This window comes from Serinus canaria, chromosome 3, assembly GCF_022539315.1.
Source record: "Serinus canaria isolate serCan28SL12 chromosome 3, serCan2020, whole genome shotgun sequence".
NCBI classification, from domain to species: domain Eukaryota; kingdom Metazoa; phylum Chordata; class Aves; order Passeriformes; family Fringillidae; genus Serinus; species Serinus canaria.
The window spans coordinates 20,950,459-20,976,528 of record NC_066316.1 but is presented as its reverse complement, the minus strand read 5'-3'; the positions used below and the strand labels follow the sequence as shown (position 1 = coordinate 20,976,528).

The following is a 26,070-nucleotide window of genomic DNA, read 5'->3' as shown; positions in this document are numbered from 1 at the left end:
AAGCATCACAAATTTTAATTACTGGAAGCACAAATGGCTGGATTTGTTGAAAACAGAAGAGTCTAGAATCAATGACAACAGGATTTTATCCAAGAATTTGAACATTCTGTTCCTGCAAAAGCCAATATCCTGTGGCAAATCAGTAGCAAATTCCCAGCCCCTCATACAGCTTGCCAAGTACACAAGAGGGCTCTGTGCAAGTCCTTGGCAGCTTCTGAGGCTGAAAACTCTATCCATGGGCTATATAAATCATGTCTTCTGCCACATCACTACTAAACAGAAGCTTTCCTGCAATAAGAGGACCTCTGCAAACATAAAGATATAAGATTTAACCCATAAAGTACAATTCACAGAAATATACCCTGAGCATCCACAACTTTCCATTAAAATTCATGAAATAATATTTTTGCCAAACCATAAGCTAGAGAGCAATAATTCTCATGAAATATAGGTTGCTGCAGAAAGAAATGTACTGCCAAATTTGCAACAAATATTCTTGCCCATTAGGTCATAAACTTCAGAAGGAAAACCAAACAGATTATATCTACTGCTTTCTTAATTCACCTATTGAAATTAGCTTCTTAGCTGATTAGAAACTTCAGCTAATTTAAGTTCCCAAATTGGCGCTTCCACAAAAAATTATGTTGTGATAGATATCCATATAGGATGCAGGATATAGATGGATTGCATTCCCATGTAAAGTAGCTGCAGAATGTGTCGGACTATCAGCCCTTTTGCTATTAGTAAATCTATACATCTCAGAGAGGCAGCAGGCTAGCTCTTTTCTACTGTGGGTCAGTGAAATACAAAGCCCTTCCTTTGTTTATACTTTATACCTAAGGCAGGGGTCTGGTGTGTTATCTACCAGAATTCATTAACCTGTTCTCAGCCATTTTTTCCCTTGCATGAGCTACTAATACAATGCACTGAGGAACTGCAGCTGACTCATCACAACGCCTGGATTTTCTCTAGGAGAAATGATTCAGTCCAAAAATGAAATTACATGGAAACCTTGACATGAGAAGGCAAAGATGTCAGAAATATTTCTGTATTAACTTAGCAGATCAACAACAAGGGCACAGGAACGCCTGCATATGGCAGGATGGGGTCTGTTTTACTTTCCTTAAATATTTGGTAAATTCCACAATATCTTTCTGATTTCCTTATTGTAGAAGTCACAATATCCAGTGCTCTTTTTTCTCCCTTAATTTCTCTCTCTTATCATAAATATAAATACAATTTTATAAAAAGAATATACATACATGTATATATATATATATATATACAATACATATATATAATAACAATTGAGAACATTTTCACAGCATATGCATAACACCAAGATGTTAATTCTTGAAGATTTCTGTTGAAATCAACTTAGAGTTGCAGGCAAAATTGTCTCATGCTGATGCCTACAGTCACAGGGCACTCTTGGAAAAGACCAAATTATCCTTTATGGTGTTTAGTTTACTCTGACATTAAAATAGAATGAGAATAAACTATGTAATTCATTAGGCATGAAAGGACCTATCCTAGTACTGCTGAAATTTATGCCAAAATGGCCTCTGGTTTTCTGTAGAATCAGGATTAAGTCCATCAAGAAAATGTCAATTGCTTTATTTTTATTTTTGGGATTTTTTGTGGATTTTTTTTAGAGGGTTGGGGAATCATGTCCTACTGCCTGTCCAAATTGAAATGTTATAGCATTTTTATACTTCAGAACTGGCCATCCAATTTTAATTTCCACTTAATGAACATCATCAGAAACAGTGGTCACAGAATGGAAAGTGGCTATACATGTCAGTCTTGTTAGTATGCCAGCTTTTAGCCACTGTACTAATCTGAAGTGCTGGGCAACACTTCACAGAGGCAGCTAATCATTATTAATTCCTTTAGAATTCATTGCAATAACATCAATCATGGTGAACTCATTCGGTATTAATATGGATGTAATGTGAAAATGAATAATGCACACAAGAGTTTTTATATTCCTATTTTAGAAAAATAGTTATGAACAGTGTATTTCTCTTTTCATCATCAAATCAGAGCTACCAAGAGATTTTCTATCAATTACCTTCATCATCATTCCAGCTGAAATCTTGTCAGAGCAAACATATTTCAAAGGATTATATCCAACTCCATTACAGCATTCTTCACTCTTTGGAATAAGTTCAGTCTCACAGCATTTTACTGGCACTTGGTCATTCTTTCTAACATGTGCTAGGGACTCACCACTGGAACCTGAGCAGCATATGGTATCTGACTTATTCACGTACTCTTGCCCACAACAGAACATCCCTGAAATGAACAAACAAACAAAAAAAAGTCTGAATATGAAATTTAAGTAAACGGATAGATAAGAAAGGAGAAAGCTCACAATGCAATATATCTTGGCATAAACCCACCAGCAGCTGGAATTATAGAGATTTAGCTAAAGTGAGATTAAACTCAAACGTGAGGTGACTGAAGTAAGCATCCTGACTTCCAGACCTGCTGAAAACAATGAAGAATTAGAGAAATAAACAGGGTGCCCTACAATCAATGCTCACCACTCCTGAACTTTTTAAAGAACTTTGCTAAGGAATACCACACCAATGTACGGGCCACAGCAGGCTGGAGATGGATTGTTGATGTAAATACTTTATATTTTAAATTAGGGGTTTATGTTAGGTACCTAGAATGGAATGGGTCACTTGGAAAATACCCACAGTGAAGCTTCAGTCATCTTATGCAGAGAATTATCACTCAAGAAGTTGATATCTATATATAATTTGCATTTCTACAGTGGAATTGATAAGCTGCCAAACTTAATTCCACTTCTTTTTTCTGGTTTTAATAATTTCACTTTTAAAAGGAAAGCTCATCATAACCACTGCAATTTTTCACATATTCACATGAAATACCAGTGTTGAACCCAACACCATTTAAAGAAAGGTGTAAGTATTAACTCAGAACCAAACACTACAAACTCCTCTATAACTGGCAATGAAATAAATGCGATTATTAATTGAACTTAAATGTTATTACTAATGGAACTAGAAAGATATCACACAAAAGCCAGGGCTGTGATATACTGTTACATCTACAAAGTAGTTTGTGTTTGACGTCATTTCTGTTGTATGTTGACATTTAAAACACGTGCAAGAGTGGCCACTTTTTTCACTGCTATTTACTGCAGCAAATCTCTCTTAGAAGTCATACATAATGAAAATTAATCTTTAAAGGTGTGATCCTGCTAAAGCATTCAGAACATTTCATTCCAATCACTGGAATGGCTAAAAATTATGATGCTACTTGCATGCTTTACCTTTTTTCAGGGCTGGTTCTATTCACAGCAATCAAACTGTGATCACCAGCTCTTCAAGAAGTAAAATATTTCCTCTTATTCACACTCTTTTTCCAAATTTTCCTAGGAGTCCACCAATTTTAAAGAGAGAAATAATGCAGAAAATGACTCAATTCAATACTAATAAGCAACTCAGACAGCCCCAAGGGACTTCTGACAGGCAAACTAAAATTTTGATAATGAACTGTTTTTCTATTGAAACAAACAAAGCTGTATTCTTTCAGTGTGAACCTCATCTTTGTTAAACTGAATTAAATTTTTCAGCCAAGATTTCACTCACATAACAAGAAGTGACTCCCTTTCTAGTTTCTTTGGTAAACCATTACTTCTTTAATTATTATCAACCTTGTTCCAGTGTGATAAATTGCTAATTACTTAATACCCTAATCAGCGTTCATTCTTTGCACAGATAAACTGTGACAGCGCCATTAATTTAAATAGTAATTTCACTTAATGGCCAGAACGGCACACCAGATTTTTATGCAGCATTTTCTGAAGACTGCATCCATCACTGCAATATTCTGACATAAAGATGTCTGACGTGCACTAACTCACTTAGGGAGAGCAGATGTTGCAGAGCAGAGTTTGGTAGTAATTCCCAGAGTGCATCACTTCAGCATGAATGAGCTGCAAAGGCAGAGGTAGACAATCTTCTGAAACTGCATTGCATAGCCTCTGACCTTTCCTTAATTTATCACATGTAGCACTTGACTCCTGAACCTTGACACCTCAAATGTACAATTTTAAATATGCTCCAAGAAAAACAAAATAGGACCATGTAATATTGATGGATTGATTTGCCTTCTAAAAATTGCTTTATTCAATTGCCTAAGGATCCAGAAATTACTATAAACCCTTGCTGAATTCAGTAAAACATCAAAATGTAAACTATTTGTTTGCAACTCAGTTGGAATGTGTGTGTCATATTTTATATATTTATGTTTCATAGGCACGTAATGCATTATAGCAAAAAGAAAATCCATGGCCTGGAAAAGACACTTCCTGCTAACACTGATTTCTGTCAACAACTATTTCATGTTCATCCCCAGAGACTGAAAAAAATTTATAAACCTAGCTGAGTGATGAATTACTAATTTAGTAAATCTGCAAAACCAATGCTTTCAAAAGGGAAAAAATGAGTATTAAAAGGCTTAGCCTTTGGAGCCAGAATAGAGGATCAACAAAATACAGAGCCAGTGTACACTGCAAACTACTCCAAAAATCCTTGGCTTACATGTGGATATTGCAACTATTACAGATCAGAAACCACATCAGTACAAAGCATCATCTTTGGATGGTCTGGGATGTCAGTATAGTGGCATTAAAAGAAAAGAAAAACAAAAAAATAAAAAAGACAACACAGTGAGAGAGAAAATCCAAGAGTGGTTTTAGCTGACATTATCCTTTATAGCCAGAAATAGAGAACTCTGGATAATCATACTGCAGCAGTGGGGCTCAGGATGTGCCTGTTCACCAATGCCAGCCTTTGCCAGTAGATGTCTCTATGGTCACCCCACTAAATAAGGCCAACGAGGGGTGAAAAAGAAAACCTAAGAAAATATAAATTAATAAATAAAGAGGAAAAAAAAGTAATGTGGGACGGATGAAAATTCTCTTTTTGCAAGGTAGACTCTCTGAAAAAGGTATGTAATAGCAAGTGAAAAAGTTCTATGATTCAAGCTCTGAAACTAACATTCAGGGCAAATCTGGATCTAGATTCAGCAAAAAGACACTGATTTTGAACTGGTCATGCAACACAATAAGATTACATACAAGGCTTGCACTTTTAGTGATCAAGTTTTTTTCTTTTTTTTTTTTTTTGAAGGAGTTAAAGCTCTCAAACAAAAGCTTTAAATTGTCACTAGATTTTTAGCTATGGCATTCATTGCCAAGTGCAAAACAGTGCTTCAGAAGCAATTCAGCTTTTGCATAAAACCACCCCCGTTACCTCTTCTCCTTCCAGACAATGAGATCAGCCTTCCAATTACCATATCCTTGCAAAATTCTACTTATCCATTTGCCAGTGATAAGTAAATTATGTTTTTGGGTAAGAGCATTTTTTCCATTAGAATAATTACAATAATTAGGACAGGAAGCAGGTAGATTTTTATGCCTGGCTTGTGCATTTTCGTGATGCATTTAGCAAGGCTGAATTACTCCAAGAAATTAAGCAAAAAACAATTGAGCATGATCTATATGATATGATAAGAAACCGCAATCTATTCTACGCTTAATGCAAAAGAATACAATCTCTTTTCAACTGTGGTGCTAATTCATCTTTCAAACCTGTATTTGTGTTCAGCTGTGTGCTGGCTCACAGCATAAAGTCCTCACAGAAAACCCGTGAGCAATGAAAAAAGCCACTGTTTTCTTTTTCAATGGCCAAAAAAATGTCATCCCAACCCATTCTTGGGAAAAATAGTGTAAATGATTGAGCGCTATAGGCTAAACACATTTTTAAAAGAGAGACATAAAGGTTTTTTAAATATATATATTTAAAGGAAAAAAAACCTGTTAAGAATACATATATACTGAAATGAAGAACATAACTTTCATCCCAAGATACCTGTATTACACTCCTACACAACTCATCTGCCCAGAGAGAGCAGTAAAAACATAAATGCTACCCCAGCAGTTCTGTTCCAACAGCATCTGTTAATTCACTCCATTTATAAAATACATATTGACAAAGACAACTGAACTGGGACCAGAGAGATTTGATTTGGTGTGAGAAAGTCAATTCAATGTGATTTTGTTAAAGGGCTCCTGCAGGCAAATAAAAGAGTTTAAGTAATAAAGTACATAAAGAGATGTTTTACTAGCCAGCCCCGTCTTGCGGCAGCCGCACAATGCACGGCTATGCAAGAGGGCCTTGCTCAAAGCTGGGATTGAGAGCACGGATGCTGTAGATCAAGCACAATTAGGGATCACAATGAGAGGCAGCTAAAATCATGCAAGCCGTGCTGCTCACAGCTCACACCATGAGTTGCCAGTGGAAGGGAAGGATAGCATGGAAACCACAGAAACCATGGCAATACTCATCTGATTACATCATCCTAACAGTCAGCACCCAACAAGGGTGCTCCTACTACCAGAGTCACTGAAGGATCCAGGGAATACAAAAAATTAACTGAAGACAGAGCTTATTTTTTGGAGAAAGGAGGAGTTCAGCCTTCAGATCCAGATTTTTAGTTATATATTGGGATTATTAGTTGGACAACTAAGAGGCTCGAACTGGCACACACCATCACTCAGCTTTGTACACCAAGCATAGCTGGGTACTAAACCTTCATTATCTCTCTATTTTGAAATCAGGCTACCTTTTCAAACCACAATAGTTTCTGAAGTCCTTTTGTCAGGCTGAGAAAGCCTAAGGCTGATGGGATATAATTTGTCTAATAACTGTGGAAAGAAAAGACACATGAAAATATCTGAATAGGTTTTCTAATAATACCTCCAATGTCTGTCCTCAGACAGTCACAAAGTGTTTTATAAGGAAGTAGGGTTCCGACTGTACCTCTAAATGACGGAGTAATTCCCTATAATTTCCAATAAATGAATGGGATACACCAGATGAGCCCGTGAGCATTGCTGATGATTAATTTTTTGTTAATTTTAAACCACAGCAGGTTTAGCCCCATGTGAGGGATGAACACAAGAGAGTGACAGAGACCACCAAGCAGACACCATTGCAATCTTCAGTTTCCAGGTGACTAACCCCACATTTCCAGAGCAAATGGAAAATCCCTGCACTGGGATGCATGGTGGCACAAGGTGGTCAATCTAACTTCACTGAGGGCACCAGTCCTGTTTCCTGACTTGCACAAGGAAAGATCATTCACTCCTTTTGAACTGTCTGGTTTCTTCAGCCCCTGCAGCTTTTGCACCAAGGCAGAGGAGGTTACTGCAAGCTCAGCATTTTGGAGTATAGCAAAATAGGTGACTAAAGTGCAACAACATTTTAACAAATTGGCACACACACTTCAAACCTGAGCGTGTCACTTCCGAATGGCTGGTGTCACAAGAGATTTAGAAAGATGAAGAGCTTTTGGTCTTAAGGACTTATCACTTACCTGTGAGAGGTCTGTATGCAGTCCCTTCCTTTTCATCACCACAACAGACTGAGTCCATGCTTATGACCCTTCCACCACAGCACTGCTGATTGAAACTGTCATGCAGGGATCCACCACAGCAGATTTGATTGCCTGATGTGGAGTAAGGCATTCCCTGGCAGCAGGAATCACCAATTCCAACAGAAACTCTGTTTTCCTCTTTGTTAGGGCAGCATACTTCTCCTGTCAATATAAGAATACAATTAAAGATTTTATCCATTTATAGCCCTTGAAATTCCTGAGAGGCTTTCATTAGATTGCAACAAATATGGATTCACACAGCTTCACGTACAGAATTTTCCATGTGAGAGGACAAAATTACTTGGTGTTTAAGAACATTATAAAAGTATTATATTAATTTTTAATAACAATTAAAGAAATGTGCATTCATTAATTCAGGTCAAGACTCCATAAGATTTCAAAAGACAAGCATGACAGAAACAAAGCTGAGAAGAGCAATGAAAATAATGTCTGTGCATATGACAATTATACAAATAAAAACTTTTTGGAATTGCAGTTACAAAGTAAAGAGAGCACATTCTTGCTATGTTTTACAGAACCATCAGGCTACTTATTCTTTGCAAAAAATTTTCTTGTCTCCTTCAAAATCATTCCAAACTCCTCTTGATATATCAATTCGCAATGCTTAAAGCATTTTTCATGTTTGAGTGTCACTCAGGACTTCATCTCACAGAGAATTTAAGGATTAAACTCACTTTAAAAATTAAATACCACCATCACAATTGGTGGTCTTGGCTGCTACTTAAGCAAAATCATCAGCTTTTGCAGGAAAAGACTGTAGGATAAGGCTGCCAATGAGACTGACACTGTAATGGTGGGGTGGAGTGGACTAAGATGTGAACAAAGCACATACTGTTATAAAGGATACAAAAATGTTGATAAATGGTAATAATTTTCATTCACTTGTGTCTGCTAGTGAATCACATTGAGTTGATACAATGTTCTAATATTTTTATATTATTTTCCTGTGTTGCAGTGTTTTCTGTGGTTCAAATGTCATTTGGAAGGAGGAATGGTTTGGTTTTGCTATTGAAGATGGATAGTAGAATTGAATAAAGTATTTTGATTCCTGAATGTCAATCAAAGAAATGTGTTTTGATTTTTAAAACTCATCCTTCTCATTTAAAGCAATATCTCAAGTTATTTTCTTATGAAAGGTTGGGAATTAGAGACAGAGAGCTCCAAACTCAATGCAGCTTTTGCCAGAAATAAACATGTGCTGAGATTGTAACAATGAGGGAGAACAGTGTTTTCCTTTCTCCCCCCATTCCTTGCCAAAGAGGTGTCTGGGTAGTAGTAGCATTATTTGTTCTGCCTCCCATCTTAGTTCTGGGATGGATGTTTGCACTTGTTTGTGCACTAGTGTTTCAGAAACTGAGATTCTGCCTTCCTAATTTGTAATCTTCATGCCTCCAGCCCAGTATGCTTCAGCACATCCTGAGCAATTGAGATGGCCAAACAACATCTGGGAAATATGTATGCTTAGAGAGTTTCCTGTATAAATAACTTTATCAAATAAAGTCAATAATAACAAAAAAAAAAGAGATGAGAACAAATTTTTAGAGTATAATAGATGAAATTCATCTAGGTACTTCATCATATTTTCCTGCATACCTTTGGAAGCTAATTTAGTTGCTACACAGAAAAGTATTAAAACACAGACTGTAGCTTACATCTATTGGAAATAAAACTATTTTTTTTAAAGAACTATTAGACATAAGACACAAAGGATCAGTAACCTTCTCATTAACCTCTCAAAATGGGTTCCATTCCAAGCTAGGCTTGAAAATGTTCTCCCTCTGAAAACTACTATGCAGTCTTACCAGTTAATTGTTATCCTTATCAAAGAATGACCCACATTAACATTTAGCTTGAGGTTATTAGCATATTTATAAAAATAAAAAAGAAGAAAGTGACCAACAGTGTTCATGTTGTTGCCCTTTAGGGTATAGAAAAATAATGCAGCAAGTATACTTAGAAAATTTGTTTAAAATCATGTTCAAACCTTCCCTGTTTCATGCTTGTGGACTGCTGACTGAAGAACTACTTTCAGACATAAGACATTTTGTTCCACTGTGCTTTTCTTTCTTGATGTAAACAACATTAAGCTAGTTAACATAGACCACTGGATGGGGACAGAGGTCACAGTATAATCTCTCCATTTCAGTACACTGAGATTAATGAGGTCAGCAAAATACACTTCTCTGGTTCTTCCATGTGACAGCACTTTTCTGATGACATCATGGAAGGCATTCTAATATTGTGATATATTAATTACTTTTCCAAAGATCAGAACTTGGGATGTGCTGAACATGTTGGCAAAATGTCAAGCATCTCTGAGCCTACAGAATGTGTGCCAGCTCGTGAGTAATAGAAGCATTTTAGCTCCTGACCTGACAATTGCCTACAAAGACTTATATGCTCTGAACACTGGCCCCATGAAAGGGATCTTTCCTCCCCCTTTTCCTCCCTTTCCTGTCAACAATGACCCACCAACAAACTGGAAACCAAACTCTGGACAGTAATGCAGAAGCACACTTTTGGCAAACTTCCCAAATCGCTCTGAGAATAAGAAAAGGATAAATTACCATCAAAGTTAATGCACGTGGGAGGTATACTTTGATCTGTAACATTAGTAGAAACAAAGAGTAGACAATGTAGAAACAAGCAGAAGTGATGTCATCCAGAATATTAACACCAAAAGCTAACAATTGTTCAACAACAGAAATGACTACAGAAAATCATGTGGGGTCAAGTCAAGCAGAGAACTAAACTTCACCACTAAATTGCCTGATGGTGGTCCTGTTAAGGAGAACTGCCCTCCCCATTATGCAGCACTTACTGCAATTAAGCATAGTTTGGCACAAATTAGTTCTGCAGGAAATGACTCAATCACCAGGTTTCATCAATTAAGCCTTTCCTGTATAAACAGAGTGTACTGTGTTTAGAAGGCAAAGTGAATGCAATTTCCTTTGCACTGAGCACAAGTCTCAAAGACATCTATATATCTTGATAAATCTCACATTTATTGTTTTCATTCTCCTTGGTTTAACAAATACATCAACTTTGCTGTTTTGTTTCATTCAAGTAGTGGAAAGCAGTTGTCTCTTACCTACTAAAACTCTGGTGTAATAACCACCACAGCACTGATGTTTCGGTTGCACAGCATGTATCTGCCCACCACAGCAAACCCCTGGTGAATTAAGAATAAATGGAATGTACTTGTCCTCACAGCATTGGAAGCCAGGTTTATTGTCGTGCAGAATCCCATTACAACATACCTAGAAGTAGGAAAAAAAAAAAAAAAGAAAAAAAATAAAGAAGATCAGTAAGAAGGCAGTATCTGTTAAACAGAACACAATGTGTTGTCTGGCCAAACAATGTATTTGGAAACATGTATCCTAGTGCAGACACTAATAGGACTGCAGTTGAAGAAAATGCAACTTGGCTAAAATTCTGTGCCCTCCAGCATTATCAGACTTCAATAAACTACTGTGTATCTGACAGAATGCTGCTATTCTGTGGCCTTCAACCACACTGCACCTTAATAAAATAGTCCATTAATATGAATCATCTTTATATGCCTTACAGGCTGTTTGAGTCTCTCAGTGTGGAGAAGATTGCAATGTGTATTTAGTCTACCATCACCTGACCCTTTTTTTTCTTCTCTATTCTTGTTTATTTTTTTTTTCATTTATGATGAAACCCTTACAACTAAAAAACAGTATTTCCCAATATGAACTTTTGGGTTTTCTTTCACATAAAAATAAGTGGAATTATCTTCTTATAGCACATGATCACTTAATTATGAACATAGTTCTTCAGACAATGTGATCTCAAGAGAATGAAATTTATATAAGGACTTTTTTTTTTCAGAATGAAATTTATATGGAAATGAATTTTGAAAAGGCCTTTTAACTGTGGACTTCTTTCTAGGAGCTGTCGAGAAAATTATATGCTTGAACAATCAAATATTTATTTGTACACTTACTCCTGTGTCAGTGGAGTGGCTCACTGAATACCCAGCAAATCAAACAGCAGAGTCAGTAGAATAACCATAAAAATGGTAAACTTGGAACCTGCAGCCAGTGCAACTTACATCAGCTTCTTCCAGCTAGACATGAAAGGGAGTTGGCAGGAGAGCAGAGATGTTAGAGCAGAGTTCCTCCTTTGTTTTCTTTTGAAATGGACCTCTTCCACTACTGACTTCTACCATGTCCTAAATAAGGTTAGCTTAGCAGCAAAGAAAGAAAGTGTTCCTCTGAAGGATCTTTTGTTTACCTAGGTACTTTAACTCTTACTTGAGTAAAAAAACTTTTAGAAATGTATATTAATAGGCTCAGGGCATCTCTTTTGTATTATAATGCTAATAAAAATGAATACAAAAAAAAATTTCTTTTGTGACGTTGTAAACTCTCTTTGACTTCAGAGGGATGATGCTTTGTTTTGTTCGCTTTTGAATGGTCATTATTCCATGACTCTTGGGAGTATTAGGTTAGGTTCTGAGGTTACAATTTACAATACATAAACAATTAACCCACAATTAACATCTGATAGGACAGAGGAGGTTCCTGTTTCCTCATTATATTTTTAGGTTTTATAACTTTATATGCTTTGAAATATGACACTGCTTTCTGCTTTTCCAATGCATTTTCTCCTTCAGCATCGATTTTAGACTACCAATGTGTCTGAATTTAATAATTTTCAGGAATTTTGGATCTCTGTAGGCACTATTATATTATTTTGCTGTCCACTTTGTCACTGGTAACATAACCCAATCTATGAATTTCATTAACCTACTGTTCTTTCTTCCAGATCATTAGCTAAGATGTCAAATAAAACTCCACTTTAGAACTCTTCTCTGTTTCCTAACTTTAGATATTTTGCAATGACTGGCAGGCACTCCAGGCTGAGTTTTTTCTTAATTTACAATTGGCTCCAAAGAAATCTGAAAGTTTACCTGGTCTCTCTGTATTTCCAAGTGGCTAAAAAGCATTCTTAAAAATGCAAACCCAAGTCCTATTGGGCCACTTTGCTCAGAATAGGTCACCTTTAGCAAAGGTTCTTGACATTTGTAAAAATGCCCTCTGTCTTGTCCATTTTACTGCTACCTGAGCTTGAGACAGCAACCATAAATTCTGTACCTGCCTGCATGAAAGGAGGCCAAACACATGTTCCTTGGGCATTCTTGGTCCCAATTTTTTCCCCTTTGGGATTGTCTGGTGTCTCCCTCTGTGATCTGTCTGGCCCGATACCACCTCTTCTTTTCATGGATTTCATTTGTCATCCCATTTTTCATTCTTTTTACTGATGGCCTCCACTCAAATTCCACCTGAACACAGTCTTTCCACCTTTCAGATAAAGAAAGGTGCACATCTTTGGCTTTATCCAGGCTCAAATGCTTGAGCAGCCATTTTACTTTCCATGAGAAGATTCCAGTTTTAAGAAATGCTCCTTGCCATTTGAATCCTCTGTAGAAAAGGCTGCTCTCCATATTTCACACCAATAACAGGAGGGCCATTTTAGTACTAACTCTACAGCATTCAGTTTGAAATAGTGCTTGTTAGATTGTATTATTATTATTATTACTACTATTATTATTGGTGTCTCTCCTTTTCCTCCTCAATTCTCGCACAAAATCCCCAGCTGCACATCCAGATGTGTTACAAAAGTTTCAGCAGCTACTTTCTCTTGTTAAAAGTACATAAGATGCTCAGTATTTCTCAGCAACCTATGGACAGTTACCAAAGAGGGGCCCAGTCAGTTCTAGAACACATTCAGACTCTCATCTGGCATTACCAACTGATACAGTCAGTGCTATTATTATGTAGTTTCATAACATCCTCTGCAGTCAGCTGTAAATTGTTAAAGAACACTTTTTTGGCAGTCCTCTAGAGATAGTCTCTATTTGCATCAATAGGCAGCCCAAGGATTCTGCATTATCAATCCATAAAAACCCTCAAAAACATTCAAGTAATGCTAAAATTACATCACAGAAAAAGAAGCCAAGCAGAAGGATTAAAAGTTACAGTGGCAAAAGGTTATTATGAGCTCATCCTCTTACATCTAAATGCGACAGCCCCAACTGGGTGGTGTTATCCTGTACATGGAAGCAGAAGCCCTGGAGTGAACAAATAGAGTGCCACCAGCATTTGTGGCAGGTTGGAGATCTCACCCTTGTAAAGAGGGTTGAATGCTCAACATACACTTGGTAACCAGAAGATCTTTACTATCTACACACATGATACAAGGTGCTCATCCTTAGCTGTCACAGGAACTCTTAAAAATGTCAGTAACTTCCCAAACTCACAAATCAGCCCTGTCATTCTCTTCCCTCCCAAGCACACAGAGGGACTGTAATGCAGGAGCATAGGGACTGGGAAGGGTTGGGCATAAGGAAGGCTTATGATGATGCCTGAGAAAGGCCCAGTCAGCCATGACACTAGCACAGAGTACTAGATATCAAATCTGGCAGGCAGGATTACACAATATTGTAACAATTTTTAAAAATACTCAAAACTTATCTAAGCAACTCTCTTTTAATTACAAGTGTGTCATCCCTGATCCCTCTGCTTACTGAAGACTTTGCTGAAGGATATTATCTGGCCTTATGGACACATGCCAGTTGAGCTAAGACTGATTTACTCAAATAAACAGATGTGCTAGGCAGCCATGTTTATCCTTCTTGTCAAACGCTTGCTGCCAGGGCCACTTTGTGAAATAGCAATTCACAAAACACTCTCAGGAATTCCTATTAGCTACAGGAGTTCATTAAAAATTTCTGCCTGTGGAGCAAACACCAGAGTAATGATTGACCCATCATGTTCTCATGTGAGAGGAAATATTTTAAATTAGCAAGGCTTTTTTTTTTTTTTTACTTAAATTATCTCTGAATCTATACAGACACCTTTTTCAGCTAAGTGTACTCAGGCATTTTTTTTTCCTCAAACTGTTGTTCTCTTTTGGTAATTGATACAGACTTAGATCTAAAATCCATGAGCAGAAATGATTGTTATTCTCTTACAAATCACTATATATTATCTTCCTAAAATGAGTTTCATTTCCTGGCTTTCAGGTGTGTTACAACAAGAAGTGTAATATTTTTAAAGGTTTTCTATGCCTGAAAGAACTTGAAAAGAATTTGCACAATATTGCTAACATTAATAGTAAATTTTGCATAAATATTGATGGGATACCCTTTACCACTGTCAAGATGTGTTATGTTTCACTGCTGACAGCTTTTGAAGATGGCTATCAAGCCACTGTTTTACTCCTCCTGTCCTTAAAAAAGAGCCCTGCTGGTGTTTTTAATAAATGGCACGTTAATTACAATAGTAAAGGGATAAGCCTGTACTTCCTACTAATGTCAGTTTTGTTTGATTAGTTCATTAACTACAGATTTATACAGCTTGTTGCACTTGAAAATAAAATTGCTAAAGCTATATTAACACCTTCAGTCAGGACCCTTTTAACCACTGATGCTCAGACTCATGATGCAAAGGAAGCAGAAATAATTAGCCCTTATGCCACTCCTTTAATTACATTTTTACTGTACCTGTCTCCTTATTTTCAGAGTTCACCTCAGGATGTCAGTAAAAACAGATGCACAGTTTGGTAGTTCCATGGTTAATACAGGAATGCCTTTCCTATTGATACTGAGATTCTGGTACCTGATGGATGAAACTCAGGCAACACTCCCTTGTTAACTGAAGTACCTCTGCAAACCTCATGGTCATGAGACTTCACATATGGGTAGAGTTATGGATCACATCTTACTGAAAAGGATCACATCTTTCTCTACATGGATCTTTATGGATCACAACTTTCTCTACATGTAGAGAAAGACTGACAATTTTGGCAACTTGGGAATACTCAAGCAGCACAGTTTGTCACTGTAAAAGGTCCACCGGACATAGGGACCCTCCTGGCAGCCAACAAAATTCAACATCAGAGTGTATTCTCAGTTCTTCTGCAAAAATACACACACAAAAATATTTCTAAATTGTTTCTGTGTTCAAGGAATAAATCCATGCAAGTCTGATTAAACACCAGGGTAAGGATACTAGGAACAACAGTGTGTTAGCTTTAGTTAAAACAACAAAGATCCTAACACTGAAGCAGAAAACTGGATAACAACTAGAAAGAAGTAGGGATCTGATGCAAAAATTATTTAGGATGGGACAAATGTTTGGTCTTCACTGGGCTTAATATCAGTGCATGTGCCCATGCATGTGCATGTACACATGTCCCTTGTAGTGAAAAGGTCACTTGTCCTTTTAGAGATTCCCCAGGTGGCTCAGAGTGAGGTGGGTTATTTGCAGAGCACAATCCCAGGCAGAGGCTCTAGCCTGGATCCCAAGGGCAGAGCACACACAGCAGTGCAGTCAGGCTGCTCCCCACTGCCTTTCTCACAGAGCTGCACCACTTGGCTGCACCCACCTCAGGCAGTGCTGGATGAAGAGTCCCTGCATCCCACTCTGCTGCACACTGACAATACACCCTGGTATTTCTTTTACTGGAGTGGATTAAATTTTGGAGATCTCTTATGTAGCTGAATCATAACAAATCCCTCTTTTTCTGCAGTGCTTTACAACAGCAAGCAAATGATGCCAAATGTAATCCATAAATCCATAAGGAAAGATTAATAAATAACCATAGACATATCTCGAAATAATTTTACATAAAAGGCCTGGTTTTCCATCACTTTATATTTATATATTATTTCAAGAAAATTGTAAGAGGGAAATTAGATCCAGATTTTTTCTTGTAAACAAGGTGCAATAAGTGACTCAAGCAAAAGTGAGAACTCCACAACCTTTTTGTCTATTTATATTCAACTGCCGGCTTTTGCTGACCCGTCTATTATCAAAAAACTTGTTTATTATTCTGGATCTGAATCTGCTGCTCAGCATTTAATTCTCAGTAGCATCTCTTCACATTTGGCAGTACGATGCCTGGTGAATAGCTGAGGTTGGGTGGGACTTTAAGGAACCTGGTCTAGTGGAAGGTGTGCCTGCCCATGGCCAGGGGTTGGAATGAGATAGTCTTTAAAATCCCTTCCAACCCAAACCATTCTGTGGTTCTATGAAGTGCACCTGGCACTGGGATAAGAAGCTTTTGGAACCAGTGCACACTGCTCAGTGTTGCCTTTTGCTTCTGTCCAGCAGACTGTGAAATCCAAGGACCACAAACACTAGCATAAAGACTGACAGTGAGTTCTACAAAAATATGAGAGAGGGCTGCCAGTGGCTCATGTTGTCCTTATCACAAACTTGAGTTTAAAAAGCACAAAAGGCACTAAGAGCACTGGAGATGTCTCTTACAGACATTTTGGAGGGCTAATGTAGATACATGCTGCAAACCAGACAAAGCACTGGGAGGGGAATTTTAATTAACTCACCCACAAAAATTACCCCCATGTCATTTTATGTAGAGTGCTTCAGTTTCCTATGAATCTTCCAGTCATTTATTATATATCCATTGCTTAACAAATAGCACCCACTCCTTACCACAGGCTTGGAGAATAAAGAGAGACCATTAGAACAACGTAATGCAAAATTATTAGAAAAAATTAGAAAGCCAGGAAGCTATAAAAATAAATGAACACTCTCCAAGCTCAAAGTTACCATAAATGCATGAAGACCAAAAAAAAAAAAATTAAGAGGAAAACTTCTAAAACTAATTTAATACAAATTTAATTACAGCACATGCCAAGATGTAGTAAAAGTCTACCATGCCAGAAACCTGAAATAAATAATTTTACCTTTTAGAAAAAAGGGCTGCCCATAATTCTCTTGCAAGATTTCAAAAATTCTAATATTTAATATAGTAGTGCTTTCAAGGGAATTCAAAAGCTGAAGCCATGTTGGCTGGAATAATTTATATTTTGATTTGAACCCCTCAAATAACTCATTCCCTTAATTACTGTCTTGTCTGACAGGGAATCCTGTGAATACATACTGTTTGCTTTAGTCACACAACACGTGATGATGTCTTTGACAAATAGAGACACTATTTCATGACATTAAATCTTACTTTCAAACTAAGAGCTTTCTACCTCATTTGTCAATAAAAACCATTACAGGCTCCTGCTATGCTATTGATCCTACTCCTAAACAGGAACTCATATGAAGATTAACCTGAAAACAGCCATAATTTAAAAATGCCTCTGACAAATCACAATAGATCCCATTCAGAGTTGCTCATCATTGTCATGTAACAGTTACCCATTTGTAGCTGAATCTAAATAGATGAATCTAGAGAGATTTTGTCTACTGAAGAATCTGGTCATTAAGCATTTAACCAAGGAATAACTTAAGAGAGAGAAGAAAAAAGCCCAGCAACTGTTAATAACCACCATTTGCCTTGCAGGGTCTGGGGAATAATTCCTCACACTAAGAGAAACTTTATAGATTTGGTAGCATTTCTCAAATTCTGCACACACCTAGAAATTTCCTGTGGCCTTCCAGTGGTCAAGTGCAATGACTTTATGCTAAAGGAGCCATATGAACTACCACATGTTCACAGGGGGTTTCCCTGTCCCAGGTAGAGAATCCAGAACTCCCTTGTTAAACTTCGTAAGGTTGGTGGTTGCCCATCTCTCTGGATTTGTTGAGGTCTCTTTGCAGGGCCTCTCTGCCTTTGAAAGAGTCAACAGCTCCTCCCAATTTGATGCCAACTGGTCCAAGTAAGATGCAAAAATATATTCTGAGATCTATGTGTATCCAACACGTAATTTGTCACAACGGGACTGTGTTGGTGGACTCAAGAGGTGGCACTCCTCAAACTTCATTATCCATGGCTTGTATGATTTACTTGGGAACACCTATACAGCCTGAATTCTTGGGATGAACATCTGCACTATACACATGAAGCAAAGCTTTCTGAAGGGAAGAAACTTCAGAAGTTTGATGTTGTGAAGTGAGGTGGTCCTTGTAGTGGTTGGGAAACTAAATTCCCCATCCAGACCTGCAACATCTTTGAAGGGATTTTGAAACACAGGTTCTGGCTTAGCTTCCTGTTCAAGGAATTCAATTTACATGTGTTAAAATGACTTCTACCCTTAACCAGCATGTTATAAATGAAAACAATTTGGAGATTCACTTCAACACTGCACCGAACCAGTTAATGAACACATTCATAAATGCTTACCAATTCATTTCTCCTAAAAGGAAAATTAAGGTCAACAAAGACTTAACAGAATCACTTGTCATCAGCTGACTCACGCACAGCTATCCTTGTAATGAGCTCAAATATCCATGGTTGATTTTAAAGAGTTTCAAGATATCTATCAGAGTCTTGATTTTAAAGTATCAAAAGAAGCAGAACCCTCCACTTCCTTTTCTCTGATAACCAGAGGTTTGGTGTACACACCTCTTCCTAAAAATATAATTTTTCATTATATAAGTAACTTAAGAATATAGAAGTACCTCTGATTCTGGATGATAACACACTTCTCCACAGATATTTTCATCCTTTTTACATTCTAATGAGATGCACATTCTATTACTTTTGCTGCTCCTTGGAGTTTTCAATGAAGTACACTTCTGCCATGCTTTACGTAGGAGTTCATATCCCAGGATAATGCCATTTGGCTGTCCTGGAGATGCCCAGTTGATTTGAAGGGATCTGCAATAAGAAAATCCACATCTGTTCAACTTTTGGATTTATTTATGCCTCTGTAGCTACTTGCATTAACTGATTAGCAGTTCCTTTTTACACTAGTTCACATGGAGTGAAATGTGTTGAAGTTTCTAAAATGTTCTTCTGTATAACAAATTCCACAGATCAAAGGTCTAAAAGTTTCTAAAAAGTGTCAATATAAGCTGATACTCCATGAAAACAAATCACACACACAACCCAAGTCCTTAAATGTTGCTGTTTAAATGACATCTCATTCCCACCTCTGGAAACTTATGTGTAGTGGACTATCTAGCATTTTACTTCATTTCATAACTCCTTTCCCTCTGTGCCTTTCAAGTGCAGCTTACATTGTGCTCAGCCATCACTTAGAACAGGCTTGTCTTAATCTTGCCTTTCCCTTGTTTAAAAATAAAAAAAGGAAAGGATGTTGCTTTGAGATGTATTCTTCAGTGTAGAATTAAAACTTATTACAGCATCAGTAAGCACTAGTTCCCTTCTGTACTTAAATCTTTTGACTGACATTAAATTAAAAGTAAGAAATGGAAGTGTTTATCACTACTAAGACTCAAGATTTCTGACTGAGTGCAAAAGTATCACTGCAGCAGACTGCAAAGACTGTCTGTAAAACAAAATCCTGTAGCTGATTCCAGGTTTGACATCAGACCATCATCAGTTTCAAGAACAAAATCTCTTAGGGGCTATTAAATCATTCTCAGCTGTAGCATGACTATCACTACTAAAAATGTGTAGATATTTCCTCGAAAAGATCACTTAGGACTATGATAAATGAAAAAAAAGGACATTTGAAACAAAAATACAATTTTTCCACTGCTATTTCGAATGAACACTTCATTTCTTGTATAATCACTGTGGAGTCTTGCATAAGACACAAATTCCTTTTACTGTGGCTCTGGGTAGAGAGAAGGAGATCCCAATGCGACATGTAGATCAATCGGAGGACTGAAAACATGGCATTGTTAGGCTCCAAGTACCTCTTTTTAATCTGCATGTCCCAATTACACAGTCACTGTCAGAATGCCAGTGACATCAGAAATTAGCATTAATTTAAAGTGAAAATGCTACAGTGAAACAGCAGCTGCTGAGATAAACTTTGACATCTTAACAGAATAAAAATAAGTGAACTATTATTTCACTTGCTTGAGGTATAAACAGAGGAACACACACTGCAATAAGGCTTTGCAGACCAGGAATTAATGTCACCTATGAGGGAATAAATTCACAAGTGGCTTGTAGAGTTGCCATTATCATTCCAAGGTCTTCACCTGAATCGTAGATTCAATTCCACGTTCCATCCATTGCTATTTGGTATTCTCTGCCTATTCTACCACATACACATGATCACATACACAAATGCACTCACCCACATTTAAACAGTGTTACACTTAAAAACAGAAAAGCAGGAAAATACATAGTATAAACTTCAGGAAAAAATTGTAAAAAGAAAAGGAAAAGAAGAGCAGTACTTTAAACTTTATAAATGCCATTGTAACTCTCTCCTGGTCTTTGCACAGAATAGATCACAGGACCAAAGAAAGCATTCCAAGTCTTAATTTTGAATTATTTGCTTTCTGTAAGTTTCATTCAGACCCTCATGAGTATATTTTCAGAGTATTGTGCCAGTTGTTTGCAGTTTTCCAAGTCATATTTCTCTCAAATATAATTTAAAATTAGGCCCAAGAATTAAGACAACAATTTAACCATTTTGCCTTTTCTGCAGAGCTCAGTATGTATTTCCTTCCTTTAACAAGAAATCACTTCATTATTATATGACAGATACACAACTGGAGTGGACATAGCCTGATATAAAGAAAATCTGCAGTTGAACAAGGAAATTGTGTGGAATGGGAATTCACAGACCAGTGCCAACGAGGTAAAGCTCAGCATGACCTTCCAGAACAGGCTCATAGACAAGCAGACTCTCACAATTTTATGGGTGTTTCAGCTATGTCTATGCCTTCTGATGCTTGCCACCCGTGGCAAAGCATGGCAACACAGCAAGAGCAGGGCGCAGCTCAGTTTCAATAATAACAGCAGGGTTTTCATGGTACTGCAGAGGCTTTTTGATATCCCTCATCTGAAGGCTGAGCTGAAAATCTTCTTGAGCAGGTGCAGATTTAATGGGACACGATGGGCGCTTTAGTGCGCAGGCAGCTGTGCCGCGCGTGGTGCCTCTGACAGAGCTGCAGGAACACGGGCACAGAGCCTGCCTGTCCTCTCCTTCCACCCAGTCACTCCCTGTGGGATACACTGGAGTTGTGCCTACCCTGGGAAGCACCCACCTGCAGAAGCAGACTCACAAATTGCAGGCATAGACAAAAATCGTGCAACGCTCCAGAGGTGGGGTACAACCCTTGTCTGCCCAGAGAACACTCCAAGTGTCTGCCATGGATGGAAGTTCCTATGCTGGATGAGTCCCACTGCTGCCACTGAGGTGAAAATACTGACACAGGCAAGGCAGCCTAGCCAGGTTCACAGAAACAATCTGCTTCATACTACAGTCCAAGAAAGCACTTTCAGAAGATAAAGAACAATTTCAAACTGATCCATGAAAGTGCAGTTGCTTTTGTGAAGGAAAGCAAAGTGAAATCATTTGGCTCAAAAATGTAAAGACAATAATTTTTAACATTTCCAGGTAGATTTTTTTTTTAACCCACAAAAAATAACAGCATTTTTAAATTTTGATAAAGCTTCAGATATATTTTGATAAACAGACTTCAGAAATAAACTTCTGGGGTTTTATTGCTTCATCACCAGCTCCAAGTGTCCATAATGCAGAAAAGGACTCCTGATTTTTTTTTTTTTTTCCTCAATTCAGTATTAAAAGTTAAACAATGAAGATTAAAGATACATCAAGGCTTCTCTTCAGAATCTTGATAATGAATGTTCCATTAGTCTCATCACATGCAAGAGTTAAATTCAAAAAATCAAAGATGTAATGACTTGACTTTATAGGAGCTGGAATTAAAAAAAAAAATATCACAAGATTCACCTGACAGTCTTAAGATAGGGGACACTGCTATTATTAATGACTAGTGGGGAAACATTTTACCTCATCAGGAGATCACACATACTGAGCAACTGCTGCAGCACTATTGCACAGGAGTTAAGTACCTGCTGCATGGTGGATGCAGGGCTGACATAATTAGAGAAGGCAGTATGACATAGTCCAGACACTCTGATAAATGGCATCAAGCCTCTGCTGCTGCTACAAACTTCCTGGAGAAACCTTTCAGTGCTTTGTGTTCCCCATGACTAAAGTTGTCTTCTGGCTCTCTGATCATTTTCCCAGTAGGGAAAATCAGATTCCCTGGTCTTTATTTCCCAACATTCCCTTGCTGAAATCTGCACTACATTTTCTCACCTTCCATTTGTCCAGCAATGACAAAGGCTTTTTAACATGGCACAGCAGTTTGACACTTTCATATTTGATTTCCTTTCGAACTCATGAGCAAATACCATAATCCCAAGAATTTGTTGCTGTTTTATCCATTTTTTCCATTTATCCACTTTTGTTTTGCCCATTTTTTAAAATCTTTTTCACTATCATGTTAATTTGAAATAACTCCTCCTCTTCATTCACCCACAAAGAGAAACAGATATATTAACCTTTTAAAGTGCCATGACACTGAACACCAAGCCAAAGAATTCACCCAACTTTTTCTCCCATGGCCTTATCTTCTTTGAGCTTTCCATCACACCCTGACTAGGGTTTCTGGTTCTCCCCAAGATACTTAAAAGGCCCTCTCTTCAAAAACCTGGGAGGGATTTTCCCTAGATTAGGCCATGGTGTTTTCTGAGCCATCAACCTTTGAATTAGGCATGTAACAGAACTGCTGTATTACAAGGAAAAAGAGAAAGAAGAAGAGTTTTTTAAAGTAGAATGAACTACTTTCCAACCAACCACAAGAATTAAATCCACTACCCAAACTTTCAGTCAGTATTCACATGCATTCAGTGCCAAGAAAACGTTCTAAACTGTGCAATAAAATCCAATACTTGTCTACAGAGTCAAACCTTGAGGTCCTAATTAAAAACAAAACAAACCAAAAGCATATCTGATTTCAGAGGCATTTGTTTCAACCTAAACATGGTCAATGCAACCTCTCCCCACAAAAAAACCTAAATGCAGGCAAGAAACACAGCAAAGCATAACCTGACTTAGGACTCCAGGACTGGGTGCCACACTGCTTTCTATTTGAAGTTTGGCATTATAAAATAATTATATCAGGACTGCGACCTTTTGTGCCAAGTTTCAGCCTGAAGCTGAGTTATTAAGTGTAAGGGGTGGAAAAGTAAGGTATTTATAATGGCTCTGGTGGTATAACCTTCATTAGCACAGTGTGGATGGAGCAGCTATCAGAAAGACTTTTAAGTTGGTGGGTGAAATTATAATTTCTGTCATGTAGCACCTTGAGGCAAATTTTAAAACAATTATTTGTGAATGCCACAAAGACATTATCCCACAGCATTCTCATCAATAATACAGCCCCCCAAACTGATTCAGAAGAGGGGAAAACGTCATGATTCCAATTAAAGACAATAAACTGCACAGGTTTTATTATATCTCAGGTATCCCATGAGCCTATACTCTAGAAATGCCTTTTTTTGCTCTCTGATGACAGATATTTATTAAAATGTCCTCTTGTCCACACAAACTGGGTTTATTTTGCCCAAGCTTTTTATTTTACAGAGTATAAACAAGCAACATTCATATTCAGCCCAGCACCTGCCAAGGCTGTCAGCTGTAGTGTTTGTCATATTTCAATCAAAGCTGAAGCCAGCCAGTCATTTTTATACTGCACAATCCCTACATACTCGAGGACCAGAATTAATGAATTAGCTATTGATTAAATTCCACTCTAGCAAATCCACCGTGGCAAATAAATGAACTACCCGGGGCACATGTAGGCCACGGCCAGACATGTCCGGGCAATCGATCAGTAGTTAGTATTCTTTTGGGATATAAGAACAGCTGATGATAATATGACATGTAGGAAAAGGCAGTGTAGAAACAGAGTCTGTTTCTGGCTGAGCAGATTATAAAGTAGGAAGGCATTTTTGATCCTTTTGCATTCATGTGTTATGACATATTTAGTCTATATATAATAGAAGAAACATGCATAAGTGTTTGCAGTACAGACAAGTACAGACGATACAGACAAAGGCATACATAAGTTAAAGCCAAGGGCAAAAGATGAGATGCTGAACTGGGTTCTTATCATCAAACAAGCTTTGACTGTATCTATATGTGTGACAGAAAAATAGCAAGCTTAATTTCACCCTTATACAGAGACAAATGCTCAATTCAAGCAAAACATACAAATAGCAAATAAGAAGCTGAAGTCCTTAAGAGACTGGAGTAGCAACTCCATTCTGTTGGCCATTTCTGAAGGCTCAGATGTTAGATACTAGTAATTTTCAAAAGATTTATTTTTCTTTTGATGAAAGAAACACTGCTAATGAGCATACTCCAACAGAAGAGGAAAATCACAGCAACAATAACACAAACACAGGAGGTTAACTGCTTTACTGTTAGGGTAATTCTGAAAAATGTGTTTGCAAGTTGAGTTTTATTTTGTCTTTGGAAGACATTAACTCCCAAAGAATCACTGTATAAGCTACTATTTGGCTGCTTCTAAGGACTGCAAATTTGATGCTCCCTTTACAATTGAGAAGTTTGCCCATGCCAGTGGATGTAGTGGACAGGCAGTTTGCAAACAGTAGTTCAAGGAGACATAGATATGCATGGCTTTTCAGATAGCTTACTAATTCTTACTGCTGTGATAGGTGACTTTTTTTTCCCCAGAATTATTCTAAGTTTCCATTATCAGCATCGCATTGCTCCCTGAACATTAATCTTCCTCTTCTTAACTGACAGCAGAATGTGATAATTTTCATTCCACTACACTTCTTCTCCTAACTATTTCCACTAATGCCTTATTTATTATCACAGCACAGTGATACCCAAATGGGTATGTACAATCAACCAAGGGTGAGACTTCTTTGATTGATCTTTCAGTGAAAAAACTCCAAGACCAAAGATAACAACCACTAGAAACATTTTCAAAGTGCATACTGAATTCTTTCATGCACCTCAGTCAATTTTGAAAAGACAACTTTACATTCTGGTCCCCGTTCTCACTCCAAATGTCCCTGATACATGAAAGCCACCTACAGCACAGTACCTTGAGCCAATTATGTGAATAATGGGTGCTGACAGCTGCTTTGGCTCATCTTCCACAGTGGTGATCTGGGTCCCATTGCTCCTCACGCAGGCATACACTGTGCAGGCTTCAATCTGATGGAGAGGAACATGATGTTCACATATTCAGCTGCAGAAATTTTTCAGCTCCGCTACTTGTTTAGACTTTCTCTTCACCCAAGATAGAATTCTTTTCTATTTAAGAGATTCCATACAGCCAGGAAAATACTGCAACTTTGAGATCAGTATATCTGCCAAAGATATACTGCTCTGTATCACATTTTCCCACACCACTTTCAAAAGAAGGGTACATGCATCCCTCTGGCACTAATTGCTGTTTTCTATTAAATTATCACCAAAAGAGTTGCAATGAACTTGTTTGTCTGCATGTATATGTAGACCTCTGTATGCAATACTGAAAGAAAGTGCTTTCATTTGAGGCCTCGAGTAATCTTTCTATTCCTACCATATATTCTGACATAAAATAAAAATAATTTTTCCTTAGTGTGTTCTATTCTTTCATGTCTATTTTTTAAATTAAAAGTAAGAAATGCAAATAGAAATGATACAATTTTTTATGAAAACATGTGACAGAAATAAATTGATATTCCTTCAGTTCTTGATATTAAACTAAGAAAAGTGAAATTGGTAGTGAAGGATCATGACATCGTTTCTGTATGGTCAACAGGGAAGTTGCTCCAAATAAAAAAAGCATGAAAATGAAA

General features: G+C 37.4%; 1 protein-coding gene across 1 annotated transcript in view; it reads right to left on the bottom strand.

The window, feature by feature from the left end:
• USH2A (usherin) overlaps positions 1-26,070 on the bottom strand; it is a 371,525-nt gene that overhangs the window by 81,041 nt on the left and 264,414 nt on the right. Inside the window, exons 46-50 of the mRNA XM_050972284.1 lie at positions 25,329-25,441; positions 18,909-19,107; positions 10,592-10,760; positions 7,420-7,641; positions 2,075-2,298 (exon numbers count right to left, since the gene is read on the bottom strand). Coding sequence (XP_050828241.1) covers positions 2,075-2,298; positions 7,420-7,641; positions 10,592-10,760; positions 18,909-19,107; positions 25,329-25,441 — 927 coding nt within the window. The remainder of the gene's footprint in view (positions 1-2,074; positions 2,299-7,419; positions 7,642-10,591; positions 10,761-18,908; positions 19,108-25,328; positions 25,442-26,070) is intronic.